We start from the raw sequence: 22,868 nt of genomic DNA on the forward strand, positions 1-22,868 counted from the left end.
ACAACTGCGATGATTCACTTAACTGTGGTAAAAAAAAGTCGGAATAGGAGGCAAAACTCACAACAACTGTATTAATTAGCAACAGAAATTTTACCTCAGTTGTGGTCCTAAGTCAGGGGTCTGAATTCTGGGAGTTGAAGTCCACAAGTCATAAAAGGGCCAAGTTTGAAGACACCTGTCCTAAGTAGAGGACTATATAGAGATATACAATTCAGCCCAAAATTTATGTCATTAAGTGAGACATTTGTTAAGTGAGTTTTGCCCCGTTTTAGGACTTTTCTTGCCCCGGTTGTTAAGTGAATCACCGCAGTTCATAAGTTGGTCACCCCGGTTGTTAAGTGAACCAGGCTCCCCCATTGACTTGGCTTGTCAGAAGGTCGCAAAAGGAGATCACACGATCTTGGGACACTGCAATTCCGTCATAAATATGAACCAGTTGCCAAGCGTCTGAATTTTGATCACGTGATCGTGGGGATGCTGGAAAGGTTGCAACTGAAAAACCGTCATAAGCCTCTCTTTTTCAGTGCCGTTATCACTTCGGTTGCTAAACGAACTGTTGTAAGTCGAGGACTACCTGTATGGCTTCAGCTTACAGCCAGTCGTGATGTGATCTAGAGTTTGACATGGAAGCCCTGAGAGGAGGAGAGACTGCCCCGTAGGACTACCTAGCTCTGACGCTAAGGTCTAAGACAGGGGTTTTCAACCAGTGGTACGGGTACCACCTGGGGTACACTGGCACCTGGCAGGTGGTACTCGCGTAGGAAGTACCTTTCCTCATCCTAGGAAAGTGGTAGCGGGGGAGGGGAATGAGCTGAACCGGTGGCAGCACCGCACAAGCCTGAGCAAGAGACGGCTGGAGCTGCAGGGCTGTCAGGGCTCAGCGGAAGCGCCAGGATTGGCACCAGGATCCAGCCGGATCTCCACACTGATCCTGGTGCTTCTGAGCCCAGAAAAAGCACCAATCAGCTGGAATGTTGCAGCCTCTCCAGGGTCTTGTGATTTACATTCAGATGCTTGGCAATTGATTCATATTGATGATAGTCACAGTGTCCCAGGGTCATGTGAAGTGACCAAAACCTGCTGCAACCACCTAGCAGACGGGGAGGGGGGGAATAAAAACCAAACACCCCCACCCCGCTGCCAATCCTCAACAGAAATGCTCACAACAATGAAAACCTCGGACAGGAGGAAGAGCGCCGCCAGGCGGGCAGGCAGGTGTCTTACTTGGCTGTGGCTCGGGGGGCACTTTTTTCAGTGCCATTGTAACTTCGAACAGTCACTAAGCGAAATGTTGTAAGTCGAGGACTACCTGTACTTCATCACTTTTTTCCTTTTTGGGGGGGGTCATCAAGTTTTTGACACCTTGCTGGGCGACTGGTGGTGCTTGGATGTTGCCGTATCCTAAAAGTGGTGCAGTGGGTGAAAAGGTTGTAAAGCCCCTGGTCTAAGAGAAATCGGAGAACGCAGGGTAAAGGAACAGCCACAAAACGACATCTTGCAAAGAGCTTAAGATGCTTGTAAAGCAGAAGTACACCCCTTGCCAGCTCACACATGCCAGGCTGAAGACCAGATGTAGCTCTGAGCAGCTCCGGGCAGTGGGTCTCAAGTGGCACCTGTGCCTCTTTTGGGGAAGGCCTGCTAATGAGCAGGTCTGCCATCCTAGTTAAAACCGAGCTCTTCAGGCACACGTGAGGCTTCAAGGTGCTCGTTTTGACTCTTCCCCTCCCGTATAAAAGAAAGCTTCAAAGGTCCCATCTGGGTCCTCATCCTCCCACTTTCAGCGCCCTGGAAAGGAGGCTGCTGGCAGGCTGCGTTTCTTAGATCTCTCGCTAAGCACATTTAATAATTAAAAGTCTTTGCGCAAAGTCGGAGCCTGCTTTCCTCGGCATTGGGGGAAACAACGGAGATAATGCAAGAGAGCTCTTTATTTATTTACTACATTTATAGGCTGCCTTGTGATTGGAGGAGACTGGGCTGCTTGCGATGTAATAAAAATAGAGAGTCAAGAGCGGCTATGAATATAAGAAAAGGATTAAAATTATGGGGGCTTGGTTGTTTTCTTGCAGACTTTTGATTACCCAACTAAGTAACACTTTGAGGGCAGGCAACTAAATTTCATTTTTAATGTGTGCCATTGTGCCCACAGTTAAAAATCTATCTTGTCTGTCTGTGTGTCTGTCTCTAGATAGATAGATGGATGGATGGATGGATAGATAGATAGATAGATAGATAGATAGATAGATAGATAGATTATCTATCTAATAGATAGATAGATTATCTATCTTATCTACCTTATCTTATCTATCTTATTTACTTATCTCTTATCTACCTTATCTATCTATCTTATCTACCTTATCTCTTATCTATCTTATCTACTTTTATCTACCTTATCTATCTATCTTATCTACCTTATCTCTTATCTATCTTATCTACTTATCTCTTATCTACCTTATCTATCTATCTTATCTACCTATCTTAACTATCTTATCTACCTATCTTATCTACCTATCTACCTTCTCTTATCTATCTTATCTAGCTTCTCTTATCTATCTAGCTTCTCTATTATCTATCTTATCTCTCTACTCTTTATCTATCATCTCTAAATCTCTTCTCTATCTTACCTATCTATCTAACATTGTCAGTGCATTGACGATGTCACTGGTTGGGTAATGAAACGTCTGCAAGATAACAACAGGTTCATAGAACACTTACAGTTTGAACCTGAGCTACAAATATTCTGTTCCATCCGATTAAAATTAACAAAATTATTAAATTACAGAGTGAGAGATCCCAGGTTAGCAGCAGAGGCTGTGCCTTCTCTGTTACTGCACCAACCGCCTCCAGCCTAACGCTTCTCCATCGGGGCCCCAGGCCAACTGGCAGAGTCGGGTTTTAAGGCCCTTCCTGAGGATTAAGATGGCGGGGGTGGCTCTCGCCTCCGGCGGCAAGACGAAGCCCTGGTAGAAAAGGGTCTTCCAGACCTCGCCAGCCAAAATTCCTCGGCAGATGGGGTTTGTAGTGAGCTGGTTCTGCCAGAACCATAATCATATCTGCTTTCCCTTCAGCAACTCCAGGCAGTGGCTGCTCTTCTCTACATGTCACCCTCACAACAACCTGTGCTTTAAGATGGGCCGAAACGTTTGTGTGTAAATACATTGACTTCCCTCTCCTTAAATCAGACTATTCCAGAATATTTATTTATTTAATTTAATTTTTATACCACCCTTCTCCCGAAGGACTCAGGGCGGTGTACAGGGCAATACAATAAAATACAATATATAAAAATTAAAAAATATTAAATACTAATGCCCAATTCAACTATTCAGAATAGTTCGTTGTGAAACGAGATGCAGTGTTCATCTCTGCAGGGAAACTTGGAATAAGCCGTTGCAGAACGAGGCTGTGCTTTCTGCTGACTGTATAATTCCAATGAGGCATTGAGCTGTAAAATCTACTGTTTCGTCTCTCCTTTCCCCCCCCCCCTCTTTTTGAATCCAATGTCAAGTGTGGGTGGTGTAGTGAAGATTTGTGGCAAGTTAAAAAAAAAAGAAAAAAAAAGAAAATCAGATTTGGTAAGTGAGGAATAACAGCATGCTTTTCATCCCACAGAGATGGGAAGGCTGCTGCTTCCTTTCAGGATGTACTAAAAATACCTCCTTAACAGTATGTTTCTGCTTGAATCTCTAGCTACATATTTGACTTGTTCGCAAAGGCTCAAATCACGTACGAAACTCAGAATTCTCTCCGTGAATCACTGGAACAGATTGTGCAGTATTTAGCTGGCCGTAAGTATAAGACCTCACTTTTAAGGAGACGGGGGGGAAAAATATCTCGAGGAGGGTGGAAAAGTTTGGAAAAAATTTAATATAGGGATTGTGAAAGGTAATAATTTTGCCTCATCTGTTCTGGTCAGCTCAGAAAAAAAAAAAAGAAGCCGTCCGGGTGGATGGGTGGGAGTAGCTGGCTTAATAGTTTATTACAGATAGTCCTCGACTTACAATCACATCAAGCCCAACGTTTCTGTTGTTAAGTGAGACAACTGTCAAGGGAGCCGTGCTCCATTTTGTGACTTTTTTTTTGCCATGGTGGTTAGGCGACTCCATACAGTTGATAAGTGAAGCACATGATTCGGGCTTCTCTCCCCCTTTGACTTTTGCTTGTCAGAAGCTGCTTCAGAAGATTGCAAATGACAATCCCAGAATCCTGGGATGCCTCAACCATTTTAAATACACGCCGGTTGCCAAGCACCAGAAGTTTGATCACGAGACTGTAGGGAATGCTGTCGTGGTCAAAGGTGTGAGAACTGGTCATCAGTTTTAGTGCCATTGTAACTTTGAATGGGCATTTAATAACAACAACAAAATATAATAATAGTAATAATAATAATAAAAAAATGGGAGGTACCTTGGAGGTCATCTAGTCCAACCCCCTGCTCAGGCAGGAAACCTATACCATTTCAGACAAATAGCTGTCCAGTGTCTTCTTAAAAACTTCCAGTGTTGGAACATTCACCGCTTCTGGAGGCAGGTGGTTCCACTGACTGATTGTTCTCACTGTCAGGAATTGTCTCCTTAGTTCTAGGTTGCTTCTCTCCTGGATTGGTTTCCATCCGTTGCTTCTTCTCCTGCCTCAACTAGGCTGCCAGACACTAATCAGAGGAACAGAAGCGACCCAGTCTGGATCCAAAGAGAACTCAAAGAGTGGGTGGGCTTCTGGACCCCTTTTATTCCCCCCCCCCACTCCAAAAAAAAACCTTGCTTTGTTTATTCACAAGACTGGCAGCAACTCTTGCCTTGTTGACTGACAAATTTGGTAGCTGTTAATGGGATTTGGGGAAAAGGTTTCCCAGGTGATCAGGCCCAAGTTTGTTTGCCTGGTTCAGGTGACATTTTCCCCCCCTTTCTTTCCACGAGTTCTAGTTTTGCCTTGGGCACAAAACATTGACTCTGGGCCAAGCAACAAGAAGCTGGGAGTTCTAGTCCCACCTTAAGCATAAAAGCCAGCTGGGTGACTCTGGGCCAATCACCAGGAGGCAATGAGTTCTAGTTCTGCCTTAGACGTGAAAGCCGGCTGGGTGACTTTGAGCCAATCGCTCACTCTCGGCCCACCCCACCTCACAGGTTTATTGTGGGGAACATAGGAGGAAGAAGGAGTATTAAGCATGTTTGCCACCTTGAGTTGTTTATAAAAATAAGGGCAGGAAATAATAGCTCCCAAAGGGATCCTTTAGACCACATTCCCGGCTTTTTATCCACCCTGCTTCATCTTTAGGTATGGCAGCTTCACCCTAGTCTCACAGTGTGCATTGCAATCTTCTTTACATTTTCCATGTAAATTTTCACGTGCCTCAGTAGGGTATAGCAGCTGACTGAATAATACAAAAAAGAGTTCAAAGGAGCAACAAAGATGATCAGGGGACTGGAGGCTAAAACATACAAAGAACGGTTGCTGGAATTGGATCTGTCTAGTTTAATGAAGAGAAGGACGAGGGGTGACATGACAGCAATCTTCCAATCTCTCAGGGGCTGCCCCAAAGAAGAGGGAGTCAAGCTATTCTCCAAAGCACTCGAGAGTGGAATAAGAAGCAATAGATGGAAATTGATCAAGGAGAGAAGTGACCTAGAACTAAGGAGAAATTTCCTGACAGTAAAAACAGTCAGTGGAATGCCTTTCCTCCAGATGTTTTGGGTGCTCCATCACTAGAGGATCGTAAGAAGAAGTTAGACCCTCTACCGTTGCTCTACGCAGATGATACCACTCTAATGGCAGAAAGTGAAGAGCCTCTTGTTGCGGGTAAAGAAGGAATGTGAAAAAGTTGGGTTGAAACTAAACATTAAGAAAACCAAGATCGTGGCATCTGGCCCTCTTGATTCCTGGCAAATAGATGGGGAAGAAATGGAGGTAGTGACAGATTTTATTTTCCTGGGCTCCAAGATCACCGCAAATGGGGACTGTAGCCAAGAAATTAAAAGACGCTTGCTCCTCAGGAGGAAAGCCATGGCAAATCTAGACAGCACACTAAAAAGCAGAGACGTCACCCTGCCAACAAAAGTGCGTATAGCCAAGGCTATGGTCTTCCCAGTTACAATGTATGGCTGTGAAAGTTGGACCATAAAAAAGGCTGAGCGCCAAAGAATTGAAGCCTTTGAACTATGGTGCTGGAGAAGACTCCTGTGAGTCCCTTGGACTGCAAGGCGATCCAACCGGTCAGTCCTAGAGGAGATCAACCCTGACTGCTCTTTAGAAGGCCAGATCCTGAAGCAGAAACTCAAATACTTTGGCCACCTAATGAGAAGGAAGGACTCACTGGAGAAGAGCCTCATGCTGGGAAAGATTGAGGGCAAGAGAAGAATGGGACGACAGAGAATGAGGTGGCTGGATGGAGTCACAGAAGCAGTAGGCGTGAGCTTAAATGGACTCCAGAAGATGGTAGAGGACAGGAAGGCCTGTAGGAACGTTGTCCATGGGGTCACGATGGGTCGGACACGACTTCACAGCTAACAACAAACCGTTGGTCTGAAATGGTATAGGGTTTCCTGCTTGAGCAGACAGTTGGACTAAAAGACCTCCAAGGTCTCTTCCAAATCTCTTGTTCTGTTGTCTTGGAAAGCACTTATGGTCAGTCCAGGTTAGTACTTGGATAGGAGACCACCAGGAAACTCTAGGGCAGTAGGCTAGACTGGATAGTCAAAGTAGCACCTTGGAAGACCTTGCAAACTGTTTCCATATTGTCACCAAGAAACCTCCATGAAATGACCTGCATATTTGATTTCCCTACTTCTTTTGCACTGATGACATTACCTAGTTTCGTAATAAAACGTCTGCAAGAAAAGAATCAAGCCGACAGAGCACCAAGGACCCTCTTCTCTTAAAAGTTATCATTGATTGCCAATCTTTGGAGGAGGTTTTGGTTCACATTGTGAAAAAGTGTTCAGAATCTTAGATAATTTTATTTAACGCCATCTTCTAAACCTGCTGTACGTATGGTAGTGAATAACACAATGGGGAAACAGTGCATTCAAGGTATGCTTATAATGTGCATATTTGGAGGGATATATAGAAATACTGTTTTCATATATATATATATATATTCTAGGTTCTGGGACAGTCACTAACACTGCTGGACTGCATAAATTTATAGATGTAATTCAGGTAAACTTTTAGTTCTTGAATTCAATACCTAAAAATATATATTTCTTTTTGATGTTCATCGTTCTTGATATTTTCCTAACCACCACTAGGTGACTCTCCAAGCTTTACTTTTCATTGAATTAATTAGGATACGGTAAAAGAGATACACTCTTTGCGTTTTTCCAAACTCAGCAACCTTAAAATGTCTGCGCTTCCAATATGTCCTGGCCAGGGTTTCTGGGAGTTGAAATCCACACATCTTAAAAAGTTGCTGTATTTGGGGAAAAAAAAGTGCTTTAGACTCTATGGTGCTCTCTACTATAACACATCCATGATTGATGGATTGATTATGTGCCATCAAGTTGCTTTTAACCCCTGTTTAGGTACATAACACAGAGATAGAAGTATACATTAGCAAAAAACAAAAAAAAACCAGAAGTAGCTGTTTCATTGCAACAATTAAAGGCCTGGAACTAAAACGTGTGAAGAACCGTTGCAGGAATTGGGTATGGCTAGTCTAGAGAAAAGAAAGACTAGGGATGACATGATAGCAATATTCCAATATTTGGAGGGGCTGCCTCAAAGAAGGGGGGAGGGGGTTCGAACCTATTTTCCAAAGCACCAGAGGGCAGGACAAATGTCACTGGATGGAAACTAATCAAGGAGAGAAACAACCTGGAACTAAGGAGAAACTTCCTGACAGTGAGAACAATTAATCATTGGAATGCCTTGCCTCCAGAAGTTGTGGGTCTCCAACACTGGAAGTTTGTAAGAAGAGAGTGGACAGCCATTTGTCTGAAAGGGTGTAGGGCAGTGATGGCGAACCTTTTAGAGACTGAGTGCCCAGACTGCAATCCAAAACCCACTTGTGTATCGTCGGGTGCCGGGTGGGCGTGGTGTATTCGGTGGTTGTGGCCAATTAGTTGGGCGTGGCCCATAGGGTGGGCATGACTGGGTGGGACTAAAAAGTTCAATCAATCATTTCCAACTTTGCGAGACCTTTTTTTTTCCTGTGAGAAGTTGAAATTGATTGAACCTTTTTTTGTTGTTGCACACAGCAGCGGAGGCCTAAAGCGAAAAGGTTTTATAAAACCCAGCTGAAGGCCTAGGACTGGATCGACGGCATGCGTGCCCACAGAGAGGGGTCTGCGTGCCACCTGTGGCATGGGTGCCATAGGTTCGCCACCACGGGTATAGGGTTTCCAGTCTGAGCAGCTCTATTCTGATTAAACTATGCTTTTTCTCATCTGCAAAAGTTCAAAGATTTTATTAACTGCATTAGCATGATTAACTGCAAATCCAGTGGCTCCACAATTCCTATCTGGTAGTTGCATTGAAGGTACAGTGCGTGCTTGGCCTGGTTCTCAAATTTACTCATTTTCTAGGTTTGCTCAGTTCATTAAAACCTAAACTAATTAAGCCGGCATAAGTACAGTTAGGCCTCATTTAACATCCGCTTGCAAAGCAACCGTTCAAAATGACAACCGCGCTGAATGAAAGGGGCTTAGGATGGTCCTCGCAGTTGTGGCCTTCGCAGCATCCCCATAGTCCTGCGGTTGCAATTCAGACGCTTGCAGACCACTTGGCAATTGCAACATTGCAGTGCCCCGCAGTCACATGATTGCCTTATTGTGATCTTCAGCGCTTGTTTCTGACAAGCAAAATCGATGAGGAAGCCGTCTGGAGGTCTCCAATAGCCATCACGTGACTTTGGGATGCTGCCACCGTGCGGGCTTCTCCTAAGAACGGCAGGCGGCAGTGGCTCAACTGCGGTCCCACAACGGTGCAGTCACGCAATGGAGTTCCCGGTTCCAATTACAGGTAGTCCTCGACTTAACAACAGTTCGTTTAGTGACCGATCGAAGTCGGTCACTGGAAAAAAAAAAGCGGCACGACCATTTTTCAGGCTTAACGGCCGTTGCCATATCCTCATGGTCACATGACCAAAATTTGGACGCTTGCCCACAGGTTCGTATTTATGACGGTTGCAGTGTCCCCGAATCACGTAAACACTTTTTGCGACCTCCTGATAAGCAAAGTCAGTGGGGAACCAGATTCACTTAACAACCGGGGTGGTGACAATTGCAACGATTCACTTAGCAACTGTGGCAAGAAAAGTGGTAAAGCGGGGCAAAAAAAAATCACTTCATCATTATCTCGCTTAGCCACATAAATCTTAGGCTCAATTATGGTTGTAATTGTACCTGTACAATTGCTGAGCAAGAACTACCTCTTCAAAAACCATAACCAAGGTTCAAACAAACTTAGCAAGCTATGGAAACAGAGCTACTGGGTGTGAAACTGACCTGGTTTAAGAATCAGTCTCTTTTCCGAGAGTTTAATCATCTGTTTTTGCATAAAATCATTTCTTTTCTGTACTTCTGTTCTTTCAGTCTCCCCCCAAGGGCTGGCTGCTTTGATCATCCTCATTACCATTTTACATCATGCTAAAATGAAAATAGTAAAAGGATTTCACAGCAGGAGCAAAAATTATCGCCCGTTATTTAGTTCCAACAATTTTTATGCCATCTGTTTATATGGCCGTAAGCAGCTTACACCCTGCAGTAGGAAAAAGGTCCATAAAAACAATCCAGCGAGTTAGTCTCGGAATGCTGATCAAAAATAGCACCAAGGGGGCTGGCAGGAGGATCCTACTCAGTCGCACAGCCCAAAATAATGCTGCCTACTAGATTACGGGTAGTCCTCGACTTAACGACCACAATTGAGCCCAACATTTCTGTTGCTAAGTGAGACATTTGTGAAGTGAGGTTTGCGACCTCTCTTGCCACAGTTGTTAAGTGAATCAGTGCAGTCGTTAAGTTAGTAACACAGCTGTTAAACGAATCTGGCTTCCCCCATTGACTTTTGTCAGGGTAATGATTTAAAGGCTAACCAGCTGATGTAATGTAAGGTGGATGATGCAATGATAGGAATGAGTCAGCAGGATCTGTGTCTTTTTAAGAGCAAGCAGGGTCTGTGTCCCTTTAAGAGCCAGCAGGGTCTGTGTCTCTTTAAGAGCCTGAGTATAAAAGGGAAGGCCTTGCTGGAGTCTTCCTCTCTCGTCCGTTTCCTGCTGTAAGTGCTGAATGACCCCGTGTATGTATTTTGTTCCTAGCATATATTGTAGATAGTGTAATGCAAAGCACCATTTGAGTCCTTCGAGAATAGGGCGGTATAAAAATTTAATTAAATAAATAAATAATTAAATACAAACCACGGTTTACTGCATTTACTCCCGGGTTACCTCAGTGCAGTAAGACTGTGCATGCTCCGACAACTTTGCCTGTCAGAAGGTCCCAAAAGGGGATCACGTGACCCTGGGATACTGCAACGGTCATAAATAGGAACCAGTTGCCAAGCATTTACATTTTGATCACATGATTGTGAGAATGCTGCAAAGGTTACAACTGTGGGAAATGGTCAGAGGTCACTTTTTTCAGTGCCGCTGTTAGCTTTGAACGGTGTCAGGACCCACCCCAATCCACGTCTTAGGAAAACAAAAAAACTCTTGGAGTCAGTTCTAGTCCAAAAGGAATTTTTTACTAGGACATGCTTGGTTGTGGAAATACAAGACAGGACTTGGTATTGTTTTACAAATTGAAACTTTATAAAGGGTTCCCGGTTCAACCCCCCTCCCCTCAACCCCATTTGGTCAGCCCCCCATCACTTCGTGTCATCCCTTTTGTGGGAAAAAGGGAACTTCGAATCTTTATGGTTATTGCCTTCTTCCTTTACAGATTCAAATGGAGACACAGGCCAAATGCCTTCTTCTCTAACCCTCCCTTTTGTTCCCCCAGTTCAAAAGATTTTGAAATAACCTAAGGCAGGCTGAATCCACATGCACTCTTCCTTCCTCGGGAGATGGCAGAATCTATGGGGGGGGGGGGAAAATAATGTTTTAAACATATATTTATGAATGTGATATAAATGGATTCTGACAAACGGTCACCAGATGAACTCTTCTTAAGTCGAGGACTGGGAAATTCCTGAGGCATCTGTTGGAAACCGAAGAGGAACCGTAAGATGTGCAAGGGTTAATGGTCCCCATTCCCCCAATAGAAGTCAGGGGTGGCTGCAATTCTGCCGTCTAATCAGGATGAGAGGCATCAATATCAGGGTTGTCCCAAAGCGGCTTTTTTCAGGAGGCAACTGGACTTTTTGGCTTTTCTTTGAAGACGTTTCGCTTCTCCCCCAAGAAGCTTCTTCAGCTCTGACTGGAGGGTGGGGAATGGAAGGATTTATACTCCTTGCAGACGGCCGGTCCTCGTGAAAAAGCCTCTTTGGGACGAGCAGACTGATGTGAATCACCCTCAGATCACAGTTTTAAAAAAGGAATGGCTTTTGCCAGAAGTCAGAAAGCTTACCAGGAAAACCATCCATACCAATACAAGAGAATGTTTGTAGCTCAGGGCTGGACTTTAGGGTCCCTTGTACTCACTGAGTTTGGTTGGTTTCTCCCAGACCAGACATGTCAAACCCGCGACGTCACGTGACGTTGCGCGACGTATCAGAGCTTTTTCCCCATTGCCGGCAATGGGGTGGGCGCGGTTTTGTCGCGACGCATCCGGCCCTGTGGGCCAGCAGTTTGACACCCCTGTCCCAGGCGCTTCATTACCTGATTAGGTAGTACCATCAGTGCTAGAAGCGAATGGGATTTGCTCTCCACTTCTCTACAAGTGGCTTGCCCTAATGGTGTTGGTGGGAGCGTTCTTATTGTTGGATTGTTTGTCTCAGTTGGTAGTTCCTAGAATTGGGGTATTGCTTACAGCTTGATTGTTGTCTAATATTAATTTTGGTGTTAATCTCTGCTTATCTGGATGTTGGATGCTGGTGCGGCGTTTCGGTCCTTTTCTTTCCTTTTTAGCTTTTTGATTGTCTCTTGAATGGTAGGATAGAGTAAATACAATTAGAATAGAATAGAATAGAATAGAATAGAATAGAATAGAATAGAATAGAATAGAATAGAAAATATGGAATAGAATATAATAGAATAGGAAATATGGAATAGAATAGAGTAGAATAGAATTAGAATAGAATAGAATAGAATAGAATAGAATAGAAAATATGGAACAGAATAGAATAGAATAGGAAATATGGAATAGAATAGAATTAGAATAGAATAGAATAGAAAATATGGAATGGAATAGAAAAGAAAAGAATAGAATAGAATAGAATAGAATAGAATAGAATAGAATAGAATAGAATAGAACTGGAAGGGACCTTGGAGGTCTTCTAGTCCAGCCCCCTTGTTAAGGAATTTGCTGTGCAGAGGTCTCCTTGTGCTACCAAAGAGTTGCACAGACAAGGAAGGGTACTGAGAGTAGTAAAAGTCACACACAAGAGTACACTGAGTTCTAAAAGCAAAAAGTATTTTACTTTGAGGTGGTGTAAGAACAAAAATGCACAGTCAAAAAATAAACAGTCCAGGTCATAAACAATAGCAACAGTCCAAGCTACAAAGTCTTCTTACCGGTCCAGAGGTCAATACACAGTTCAGGTTACAACAGTAGTAAACCAACAGCAGAGCAAAAACAGTAATAGTAGTGATCAGTGAATTCAGAGAGAGAGAGAAGCTACGTTCCTAGCTTCCTCTTATGGCCATGAGAACACTTACACACCCATTGGCCAATTAACTTCTTAAAGACATAGCATTATGGTTAATATATTTTCAACCCAACATTGTAGGCTAACACCATATGCCTAACATTCTCCCCTTTGGGTAGAATAATATATAACTTTTACAATCTTATGCACATTCTTTCACAATTAGCGTTGTGTTTCACAACACTTTGTACCTTCGTAAAATGGTCTGCAATATTTATATCAGATGAACAATACTCTAGCTGTATTAATTTCTCTTTGACACATTGTCTGACATTTAAATAACGAAAATCAGTATATTTAGATCTTGTTCTTACTGCAGCATTATTTGCCATCTTTATTGCAGCTTGATTGTCCTCATACACAATAAATGGATCATTTACATTTAAACCCATATCTAACAATAATTGTTTGTACACTAGCAGTTCTGTACATAACACTGATAGACATGAAAATTCAGCCTCTATTGTAGATAAGCTTATGTGCTTTTGTCTAATGGACTTAAAGTAGTTGCCCTCAGACTGGGTGCAAACACCTCGTCATAATCCTCAGTAGTTTGGGCAAAACCTTGTGCAACCAAACGTGCCTTATGGGTAACAGTCCCATCTACAGCCTTCTTTATCTTATATATCCATTTGCAACCTATAGCTTGCTCACCAGGTGGCAGTTTTGCTTTCTCATAAACTTTAAGATCCTGCAAAGACTTCAACTCCCTGTTCATTGCAGCTTTCCATGATGCCTGTTTCTTTTCAGGATACATCCTGATCTCATCATAGTTAGATGGCTCTACACTAACTTGACATACTATACTAGCTTCATAGCGATCAGGTGGATGTCTGATGCGCGTTGAACGCCAAGGAATTACAGGGCTTTGAATTTCTGACTCCTTTCCTTCCTCTGTTTCATCTTTTATCTCCCCTATCTCCTCTTCATCTTTTATATTTACAGGAGATATATTATCATTACTAGTTATGTTATCAGAGGAGTCCTCAAACACTAGAGGATCAGTATTAACAGTTTCTTGCTCTAACCTATCCCAACCAACGTGCTCAAGGAATTTTGCACACGCACTGTTATATACATTAGTTGTGCCTCGTTCCCAGAAACGATAGGATCTGTGGTTAGCTTCGTAACCTACGAAGTATAATTGCCTAGCCCTATGTTGGCCTTTACTCCTGAGTTGTGCAGGAATGTGGACCCAAGCTGGGGTGCCAAACGTGTGCAGGTAATCAAGGTTTGGTTTTCTACCATGCCATATTGTGTATGGTATTTTACCAGTAGAAGTATTAACAACTATATTCAGAACATGGTTTGCACATTTTGCTGCCTCCCCCCACAGTCTATCTGTTAAGCCAGAATCTTTTAACATGGTTCTCATCATGGCTTGTAACGTTTGCCCACGTCTCTCAACAAAAGCATTATGTTGAGGCCTATAAGGGGCTGAACGTTTATGCTCAATGCCAGCTGATTCTAACATATCAACAAAACGCTTGTTTGTAAATTCAGTACCATTATCAGTAACTATACACTGAACCTTTCTCTTTGTTTTTCTCTCCACAAACTTCAGCCAGTTTGCAAATTGTTGGAAAGTGTCTGCCTTTGACTTAAGCAGATAACAAAAACCATAACGAGAGTAGTGGTCCAATATACTTAAAATATAACATGACCCTCCTAAACTTGGCTTCATGGGTCCAATTAAATCAGTAAACACAACTTCCAAAGGAACAGTTGTTTTGAAGCCGTTTAACCTGTTTGCAGAAGTTGCCTTACTCTTTTCCTGATTACAGGCATTGCAATTCAAATACTTACTACATGGCTTCAGTTTAATTCCTATTAACTCAACTGTTTTACGTAGTGAGTTAAAGTTTACATGCCCTAACCGCCTATGCAATAAATGTATACACTCATCATGTGGCTTCTTGTTCTCACATATTGAGTTAGCTTTAACTGTACTAACCTGGTTACTTGTGAGAATGAATAAACCATTTTTCAAATTAGCAGTTACACAGGATCCATTCCTTTCAATAGTGCATTGCTCCCCTCTGAATGTTACCACAAACCCAACTTTAACCAATTCCCTTACAGATAACAGGTTGAATCTTAGTTTAGGTATATATAACATAGGTAACTGTTCATCAATGCATGGACAATAGGAATTACCTTCACCAGAGGCCTTCATCCTCCAACCGTTGGCTAGTGAAACATATTGGTTGCTGTTTTTCATATTAACAAACCTCTTTTTCACTTTAGTAATGCATTGTGAAGCCCCACTATCAACAACCTACAATTCATTATTTCTGGATGTTGATTCACCAGAAATAGCCAAACCAATGCCCTTCTTAGCCTTCCCACTGCTATTCACATTCTGTTTTCTTCCCTTTCTACAGAATTTGGCTATATGCCCTTTTGCCCCACAAGAATAACATTTCTTGACGTTGTAAGCAGTGGTAAATGGCTGCTCCTCTTGTGGCTGTGTCTCTCTCAGCTGGTCTCTGTCACGCCTCCTCCTGGACTCTTCCAGCAGTCTCCCAGTAATGTTAGTCAGTGTCAGTTCCTCTCTGGTCAGGACTTCCAAAGAAGAAACATACCCATCATAACTCTCATCCAAAGATGACAGAATGATGTAGACCTGATGCAACTCTGAAAAAATCAGCTCCTTTTCATGAAGCTCTTGAAAAGTTGCCTTCATGTAGTTTAAATGGGTCAGCATATCTCCATTCTTCTGCAGACGAGCCCTAAACAGCTTACGTGTAAGGTGTATATGTGCACCCACACTGTCTCGAACATAAAGCCTTCGCAAAACATCCCAACACCTAGCAGCAGACTCCTCACCACGAATATGGACAAGCTGCTGGTCATTCAGTGTTAGCCCAATAATGCAAAGAGCTTTCTCATTGCTTCGTTGTCTAACTTCTTTGCATCCTCTTCGTCATCTGGATCCCAAGCAGTAGTATCTGGTGGGTTATTTACAACAGTCCATAGTCCTTCCTTGCGCAAAAGCAAGCAGCATTTCGTGGACCAGGAAACATAGTTTGTCCCATCCAACCGGGTTATCCAGGAGATGCCTGACAACAGTTCCTGTGCCATTTTACACCAAATAACTAACACAAACCCAGCTAGGAATACTGTGTGTACTAACTCTCAGTACAGGCCTGGGCCCATAACCAGTGTTAAGGAATTTGCTGTGCAGATTGCTGTGCAGAGGTCTCCTTGTGCTACCAAAGAGTTGCACAGACAAGGAAGGGTACTGAGAGTAGTAAAAGTCACACACAGGAGTACACTGAGTTCTAAAAGCAAAAAATATTTTACTTTGAGGTGGTGTAAGAACAAAAATGCACAGTCAAAAAATAAACAGTCCAGGTCATAAACAATAGCAACAGTCCAAGCTACAAAGTCTTCTTACCGGTCCAGAGGTCAATACACAGTTCAGGTTACAACAGTAGTAAACCAACAGCAGAGCAAAAACAGTAATAGTAGTGATCAGTGAATTCAGAGAGAGAGAGAAGCTACGTTCCTAGCTTCCTCTTATGGCCATGAGAACACTTACACACCCATTGGCCAATTAACTTCTTAAAGACATAGCATTATGGTTAATATATTTTCAACCCAACATTGTAGGCTAACACCATATGCCTAACAAGCAGGAGAACCTATACCAGTGATGGCGAACGTTTTAGAGACCGAGTGCCAAAACCGCAACCCAAAACCCACTTATATATTGCAAAGTGCCAGGGCCGCATCAGCATTATAATGCCCTCGGGGCGGGGGGGGAGGGAGGCACCTCTGAGTGCCGCCTCTGGCACGCAAAACCCGGGGGCGCAGAATTGGGCCCCCGTGCTGCAAGGCGCAAAAATGGCCACCGCCACACCATGGGGTGCAGATACAAGGCGCTGCACCACACAAGAACAGGGCAGGGCTAGTTAGTATCAAACAGGCACTAGCCCCGCCCCATTTGCAGCCCCTCCCTTTTCTTCCAGTCCACCAATCGACAGTGGTTGGTGACCTCTGTTCTACCACCTCTACTCGAGCTTGCTAGTCAGCAGCTTTGCCTCCTTTGTGCTGGGTGGGGCTCCTGCTCTGGGCGGCGGTGGCAGCCTGATGGACCTACTGCTGATGGCGGTGGCACGCGTGCCAACAGAGAGGGCTCTGAGTGCCGCCTCTGGCAAGCGTGCCATGGGTTCGCCACCACTGACCTATACCATCTCAGACAGGTGATTGTCCAGTCTCTTCTTGAAAATTTCCAGTGATGGAGCGCCCACGATTCCTGGTGGCAAGCTGTTCCACTGGTTGATTGTCCTCACTGTCAGGAAGTTTCTCTTTAATCCCAGGTTGCTTCTCTCTTTGGTCAGTTTCCAAACATTGTTTCTCGTCCTCGTTCCTCTGGTGCTTTGGAGAATAATTTGACTCCCCTCTTTGTGGCATCCCCTCAGATACTGGAGCACTGCTATCCTGTCTCCCCTATTTCTTCTTTTCTTCAGACTAGCCAGTCCCAAGTCCCGCAGCCGTTCTTCGTATGTTTTAGCCTCCAGGCCTTGGATCATCTTAGTTGCTCTTCTCTGAATTTTCCCCAAACTCTCAACATCTTCTTTGTGATAAGGTGACCAAAATTGGCTGCAGTATTCCAGGTGTGGCCTTACTAGGGTTTTATAATGCAGTACTAATACTTCGTGTGATCTGCATTCTATGCCCTCTGTTTATACAACCCAGGATTGTATTAGCCTTTTTTGGCTGCTGCTGCACACGGCCAGCTCATGGTCAAGCGATCGTCCACTAGGACTCCGAGGTCCCTCTCACAGTTGCTGTTTTTGAGCCAGGTCTCACCTAATCTGTGTTTGTGCCTTTGTTCCTTCCTGTAGTAGATGTTGTTTCTGTGTGCCTGTTGATGGCTAGCGCTTTTGGATTTAGCTTGGTCTACTGGTGACTGGCCCAAAGTCACCCAGGGCAGCTTTTGTGCCTAAGCCTTCTGACTTTCAGCCTGGTGCCTTAACCACTAGCCCAAGCTGGCTATTAATTACTTTTTCCTAATGCTGGGAAAGATGGAGGGCAAGAGAAGAAGAAAGGGACGACAGAGAATAAGGCAGCTGGATGGAGTCACTGAAGCAGGAGGTGTGAGCTTAAATGGACTCCAGAAGAGGGTAGAGGACAGGAAGGCCTGGAGGAACGTTGTCCGTGGGGTCGCGATGGGTCGGACACGACCTCGCAACTCACAGCAACAAGAACAACAGCAACAAAACTGCTTTAAAAAGTGCACCTTTTAAACGTTGTTAGTTCGCCATGCTTTCAGTCGGATTGTTGAGTTAAGGCCATGAAAGGCAAACCAGAGACCCAGCAAAATCATAAGATCATACTGAAATCCTTTTTTGCTGATAAGGGAAAGGCATTTGTTTTATTTATTTATTTTTAAAAAAATTGTGTAGCTGCTTTCTCGCTCACAGCCAGGCAGTTTACAAGCAATGAAAACACAATATAGATTTTTTTTAAAAAAAAAAACAACCTGCTAGAAATGTGGCTGGATTTGTCACCCATTTAATTCTAGTTTTTTCCCCCCCTCTATTGTAGACTCTTTTTAATTTTGGGCCATCTGAAGGGACATCAAAATACTATAAGGTAAGTAACGCCCTTGTAAGGCAGTGATACGTGCTTTAGCTGCTGGAAAATCAAAGTGTGATTTCGAATCCTTGTGCGATTTCAATAGGCTAAGCGAGCATTGTTTGGAGTCAAGCGGCACCTAAATAGAACACCTTAAATTAGATTAAGCTTAAATGGCTGCTACATTTTAAGGAAATGGAAAGCACAGGTTTCAGAGCTCTTCAGTTTAACCACACTGGGTTTTTTAAAAAGATTTTTTTTAGTACTTCCTAAAGTGGGATGCGGTGGCTCAGTGGGTTAGGACGCTGAGCTTGTCGATCAGAAGGTCGGCAGTTTGGCGGGTCGAATCCCGAGTGCCGCGTAGCAGAGTGAGCGCCTGTTACTCGTCCCAGCTTCTGCCAACCTAGCAGTTCGAAAGCACTTAAAAAATGCAAGTAGAAAAATAGGGACCACTACGGTGGGAAGGTAACAGCGTTCCGTGCGCCTTTGGCGTCTAGTCATGCCGGCCACATGACCACGGAGACGTCCTCGGACAAGTGCTGGCTCTTCGGCTTTGAAACGGAGATGAGCACCAGCCCCTAGAGTCGGACATGACTAGCACGCATGTTTACCTTTAAAGTGGGACTAGAACTCGCAGCCTCCTAGTGATCAGCCCACGATCACCCAGCAGCTTTCATGCCTAACATGGGTCTAGAATTCACCGTCTCCTGGCTTCTAGCCTGGTGCCCTAGCTACCAGATATAGCTGGCTCTAAGCTAACTCTTTCCTAAAATGCAATCCTATTTCTTGACAGCCCTTACAATCTCTCTGAACGTTTACCCAATCTGATGCCCTCCAGATACTTAATTCTATTATAGAAGAATGCTCGCAGTTTAAACCAAAAACCAGAACACAACCACACTGGAAATTGATTCATTGACCAAGCTGGAGGCTAAAAACAAAGCCAAAGATGGAAACATTTACTACTACTGTTTACAGATTAAAGCAGAGAATGCATTTTATTGGAGACAGCAGTGATCTCATTAATTGGTTTAGGCAACTGTAAGCATTTGTTTGGGTCCAGCATATAACACAACTTAATGCAGTGGTTTTACAACCTTAGCAACTTTAGGATAATTCTGGGAATTAAGAAGTCCAAATATTTTACAGTTGCGAAAGTTGAGAAACACTGGTTGAATGAGATCATTCAGGCATTAGGGAAGCATTTTGGTCTAGTTCAGGGTTAGGCAGCCTTGGCTCTTTTATGACTTGTGAACTTCAACTCCCAGAATTCCTCAGCCAGCATGGCTCAGCTTGGAAACCTCCCCCTTTTCCCTCAGCGTGGCTGGCTCAGGAATTCTGGGAGTTGAAGTCCAGAAGTCAGAAAGCGGCGTAGGCCTAGGCCAGGGGTAGGCGACCCTTGGCTCTTTTATGACTTGTGGACTTCAACTCCCAGAATTCCTGAGCCAGCACTGTCCCTCAGCCCAGTTCACCTCACAGGGTTGTTGTGGGGAAAATAGGAGGAAGAAGGAATAGTAAGTACGTTTGTTGCTTTATTTATGAAAGTAAAGTGGGGGATACAAATAAAAAAAAACTATTATGTAATGCAGCAGAGCCAAAAAAAAACCTGTGGGCTTTTGAAAAACAAAGAGACAGCTTTTCATAAACATAGCTTCTTTTTAGGAGTTGTTTTCATTTCCAGAGCTTTGTTCAACCTCCACGGTGTTTCCCCAGCTTGTCAGTAATCCTTGGCCTTCTAACTTGTCATGTTCAAGCTGACAGATTAATTCCCCTGAAAATGTCTGTTTAGTTTAGGGATTTTTAGCATGATCACTGAAATTCTCCTTTACGATGACTCCCAAGTTTGTCATCTCTTAACTTGGAAGGATGGGAATTGTAAACTCTAAAGATTTGGTTGACGATTAATTGGAGAAATGGACCTAACAACCTCTTGTGGAATGCAACTTGTACTAGATGGTGGTTCGCACTCCTTTTACGGAAGCATAGACCCCTTTTAGACATTCAGGTTCATCTCCTGTTCTTTGACGTTATCTTCTTCTGCCTAATTACCCAGGTCCATATCCATCCCGATGACAGTAATACAAAATGGAAGCCCAAGACCGATACGTGGAGCTCATTGCCAACTAAAAAAAACGGTAACTTGGGAGGTTAAACATGTTACAGCTTGGCGTAAACTATAGCGGTCAATTTATTTGGCTGTTAACTTAGCATGTCGTTGTGATGGACACTATTGGAGGCTAAATGTCTACGGAGATTTTCAGGTAGGACAAGAAGCAACAGATGGAAACTAATCAAGGAGAGAAGCAACCTAGATCTAAGGAGAAATTTCCTGACAGTTAGAACAATTAACCAGTGGAACAACCTGCCTCCAGAAGTTGTGGATGCTCCAACACTGGAAGTTTGAAGAAGAGTCTGGACAGCCATTTGTCTGAAAGGGTATAGGGTTTACTGCCTGAGCAGGGGGTTGGACTAGATGATCTCCAAGGTCCCTTCCAACTTTATTATCATTATTATTATCCAGGTTCTAGTTGTCTGAAAGGTGCTTTTTCAAAAGGCAACTGGGCTATGTTTCTCCTTGAAGAAGACGTTTCGCTTCTCATTCAAGAAACTTCCCTCAGTTGTGACTGGATGATGGGATCCCCTTTTCCTTCCATCCCGCCAGAACCGAGGAAGCTTCTTGGATGAGAAGCGAAACGTCTTCTTCTTCCTCGGGCAGAAACAGTCCAGTTGCCTTTTGCAAAAAAGCACCTTTGAGGCAAGCACAGCTAGTCCTTGACGTACGAAGCCAGCTGAGCCCCAATTTTCTATTGGTAAGCGAGACGGATCTTAAGTGAATCTTGCCCCATTTTGACGACCTCTCTGGCCACGGTTGTTAGGTGAATCACTGCAGTTGTTAAGTGAGCAACACGGTTGTTAAGTGAATCGGGCTTCCTTGTTGACTGCCGATCGGAGAGTCGCCAAAGGGGACAGACTGCAACCGTCCTAAATATGAGCCAGTTGTCCAGCGTCTGAATTTTGTTCACATGGCCACGGGGATGCTGCAATGGTTGCGTGAAAAACGGTCGCAGCTCACTTTTTTGCAGTCCCGCTGTAACTTCGAACGGTCACTAAATGAACACTCGTAATTCGAGGACTACCTGTATTGGAGGCTGTTCCTTCCTTGGGCTTCTGCATGATTTTGTGTGCCAGTTGTGTCCTTTCCTGGACCAAGAAGCTTTGCTCACAACCCCGCTTACCTATCGTTTGGAGAACTACAACGCGACCCGGAAGAACATCTCAGCAATGTTTCTGAAGCTTGACAAGTTTTAAGATGGGTGGACTTCAACTCTCAGAATTCCCCAGCCAGTGATGGCCTGGACAATGTACTGCAGCATACTCCGGTCACCCTGCAGGATTGGGAGCTGGGCTGTTGGCTTGCGGTGTGATTCCACACCTGATTGGTCCCCTTTTAGCGTCCTACATCAATGGTCCCCAAACTTTGGGGCACCAGGGACCGGTTCCGTGGAGAGCAGTTTTTCCGCGGACCGCAGAGTGCGCAGTTTTGTGTGCTACCTGCATCCTGCACATGGGGCTTTGCTTGTTTGTGCGGACCGGTTGCTGGCATGCTGCGGTCCTACACTAGTCCACGGACCGGGGGTTGGGGACCCCTGCCCCATATCAGCGGTCCCCAGCTTGGCAGCCCAGCTCTCGAGAGGGGGAAGAGGGGATAGATCCACATGAGGGGAAGGCAATGCGTCGTTTGCGCAAGTGGAGCCGCGCACACACACACGGGCTCACGTGCCAGTCGCACAGCCCGGTTCCGAACAGGCTGCAGCCCAGGGGTCGAGGACCCCTGCCCTATATGGGTCTGGACCTCGAGATAATTTTTTCTGTACTTATCTACCTATTCAACCTGATCCAATAGGGCACAGGTGTCAAACTCGATCATGTCACGTGACTTGCTGTGACGTATCGCAACGTTTTTTGCCTTGGAGGAGCCGGGGGTGGACGGGCGTGGCCTGCACGTCACGCATCCGGCCCATGGACCGCCAGTTTGACACCCCTGAAATGGGGTCAGTTCCCTCCACGTATCACTTACAGTAGTGGCCAAAATTGTGGAAACCTTTTGGGAAAAGTGTACATTTGAGGTTCGATGGCTAATAAACCCACTTTTTTTGGGGGGGAGTAGTACCATAAAATATCAACGGAAAGATAATTTAGTCAAGAATGTAACGCAGCATAGTTTGTTCAATTATCTGTACTGTATTCTGTGAAAAGCTATAGCCGAATAACCAGAAAAAAGGAAGCACAACTTGCTTAGGTTGAGATCAGGTAGCTTTCCTTCATCCGATTGTAGCCAATGAGCACGAGCGTTTAAGAGCCAATCGGGTGTCACCTTGTTTTGGCAACGAGCCAATCAGATCACAGTAGGATCCGGTTATTGATGTCATGTATCGAAGCTGAGAGGAAGGACATTTGTCAGTGTGTTATGTGATCGCTATCAAGTCGGTTGGGGTTTGTGTGTGTGTGTGTGTGTTCTTCCATTTAGCGAGCTTATAAATCGTAAT

At 44.2% G+C, this 22,868-nt stretch overlaps 1 protein-coding gene across 4 annotated transcripts in view; it reads left to right on the plus strand.

The window, feature by feature from the left end:
• RTEL1 (regulator of telomere elongation helicase 1) overlaps positions 1-22,868 on the plus strand; it is a 147,370-nt gene that overhangs the window by 36,344 nt on the left and 88,158 nt on the right. For all 4 annotated transcript variants that reach the window (XM_083360825.1, XM_083360827.1, XM_083360828.1 and 1 more), the window contains exons 13-16: positions 3,688-3,785; positions 7,097-7,152; positions 18,292-18,339; positions 20,375-20,456. In XM_083360825.1, the coding sequence (XP_083216951.1) occupies positions 3,688-3,785; positions 7,097-7,152; positions 18,292-18,339; positions 20,375-20,456 (284 nt within the window). The remainder of the gene's footprint in view (positions 1-3,687; positions 3,786-7,096; positions 7,153-18,291; positions 18,340-20,374; positions 20,457-22,868) is intronic.

Source organism: Vipera ursinii, assembly GCF_947247035.1.
Source record: "Vipera ursinii genome assembly, chromosome: 3".
Lineage (NCBI taxonomy): Eukaryota > Metazoa > Chordata > Lepidosauria > Squamata > Viperidae > Vipera > Vipera ursinii.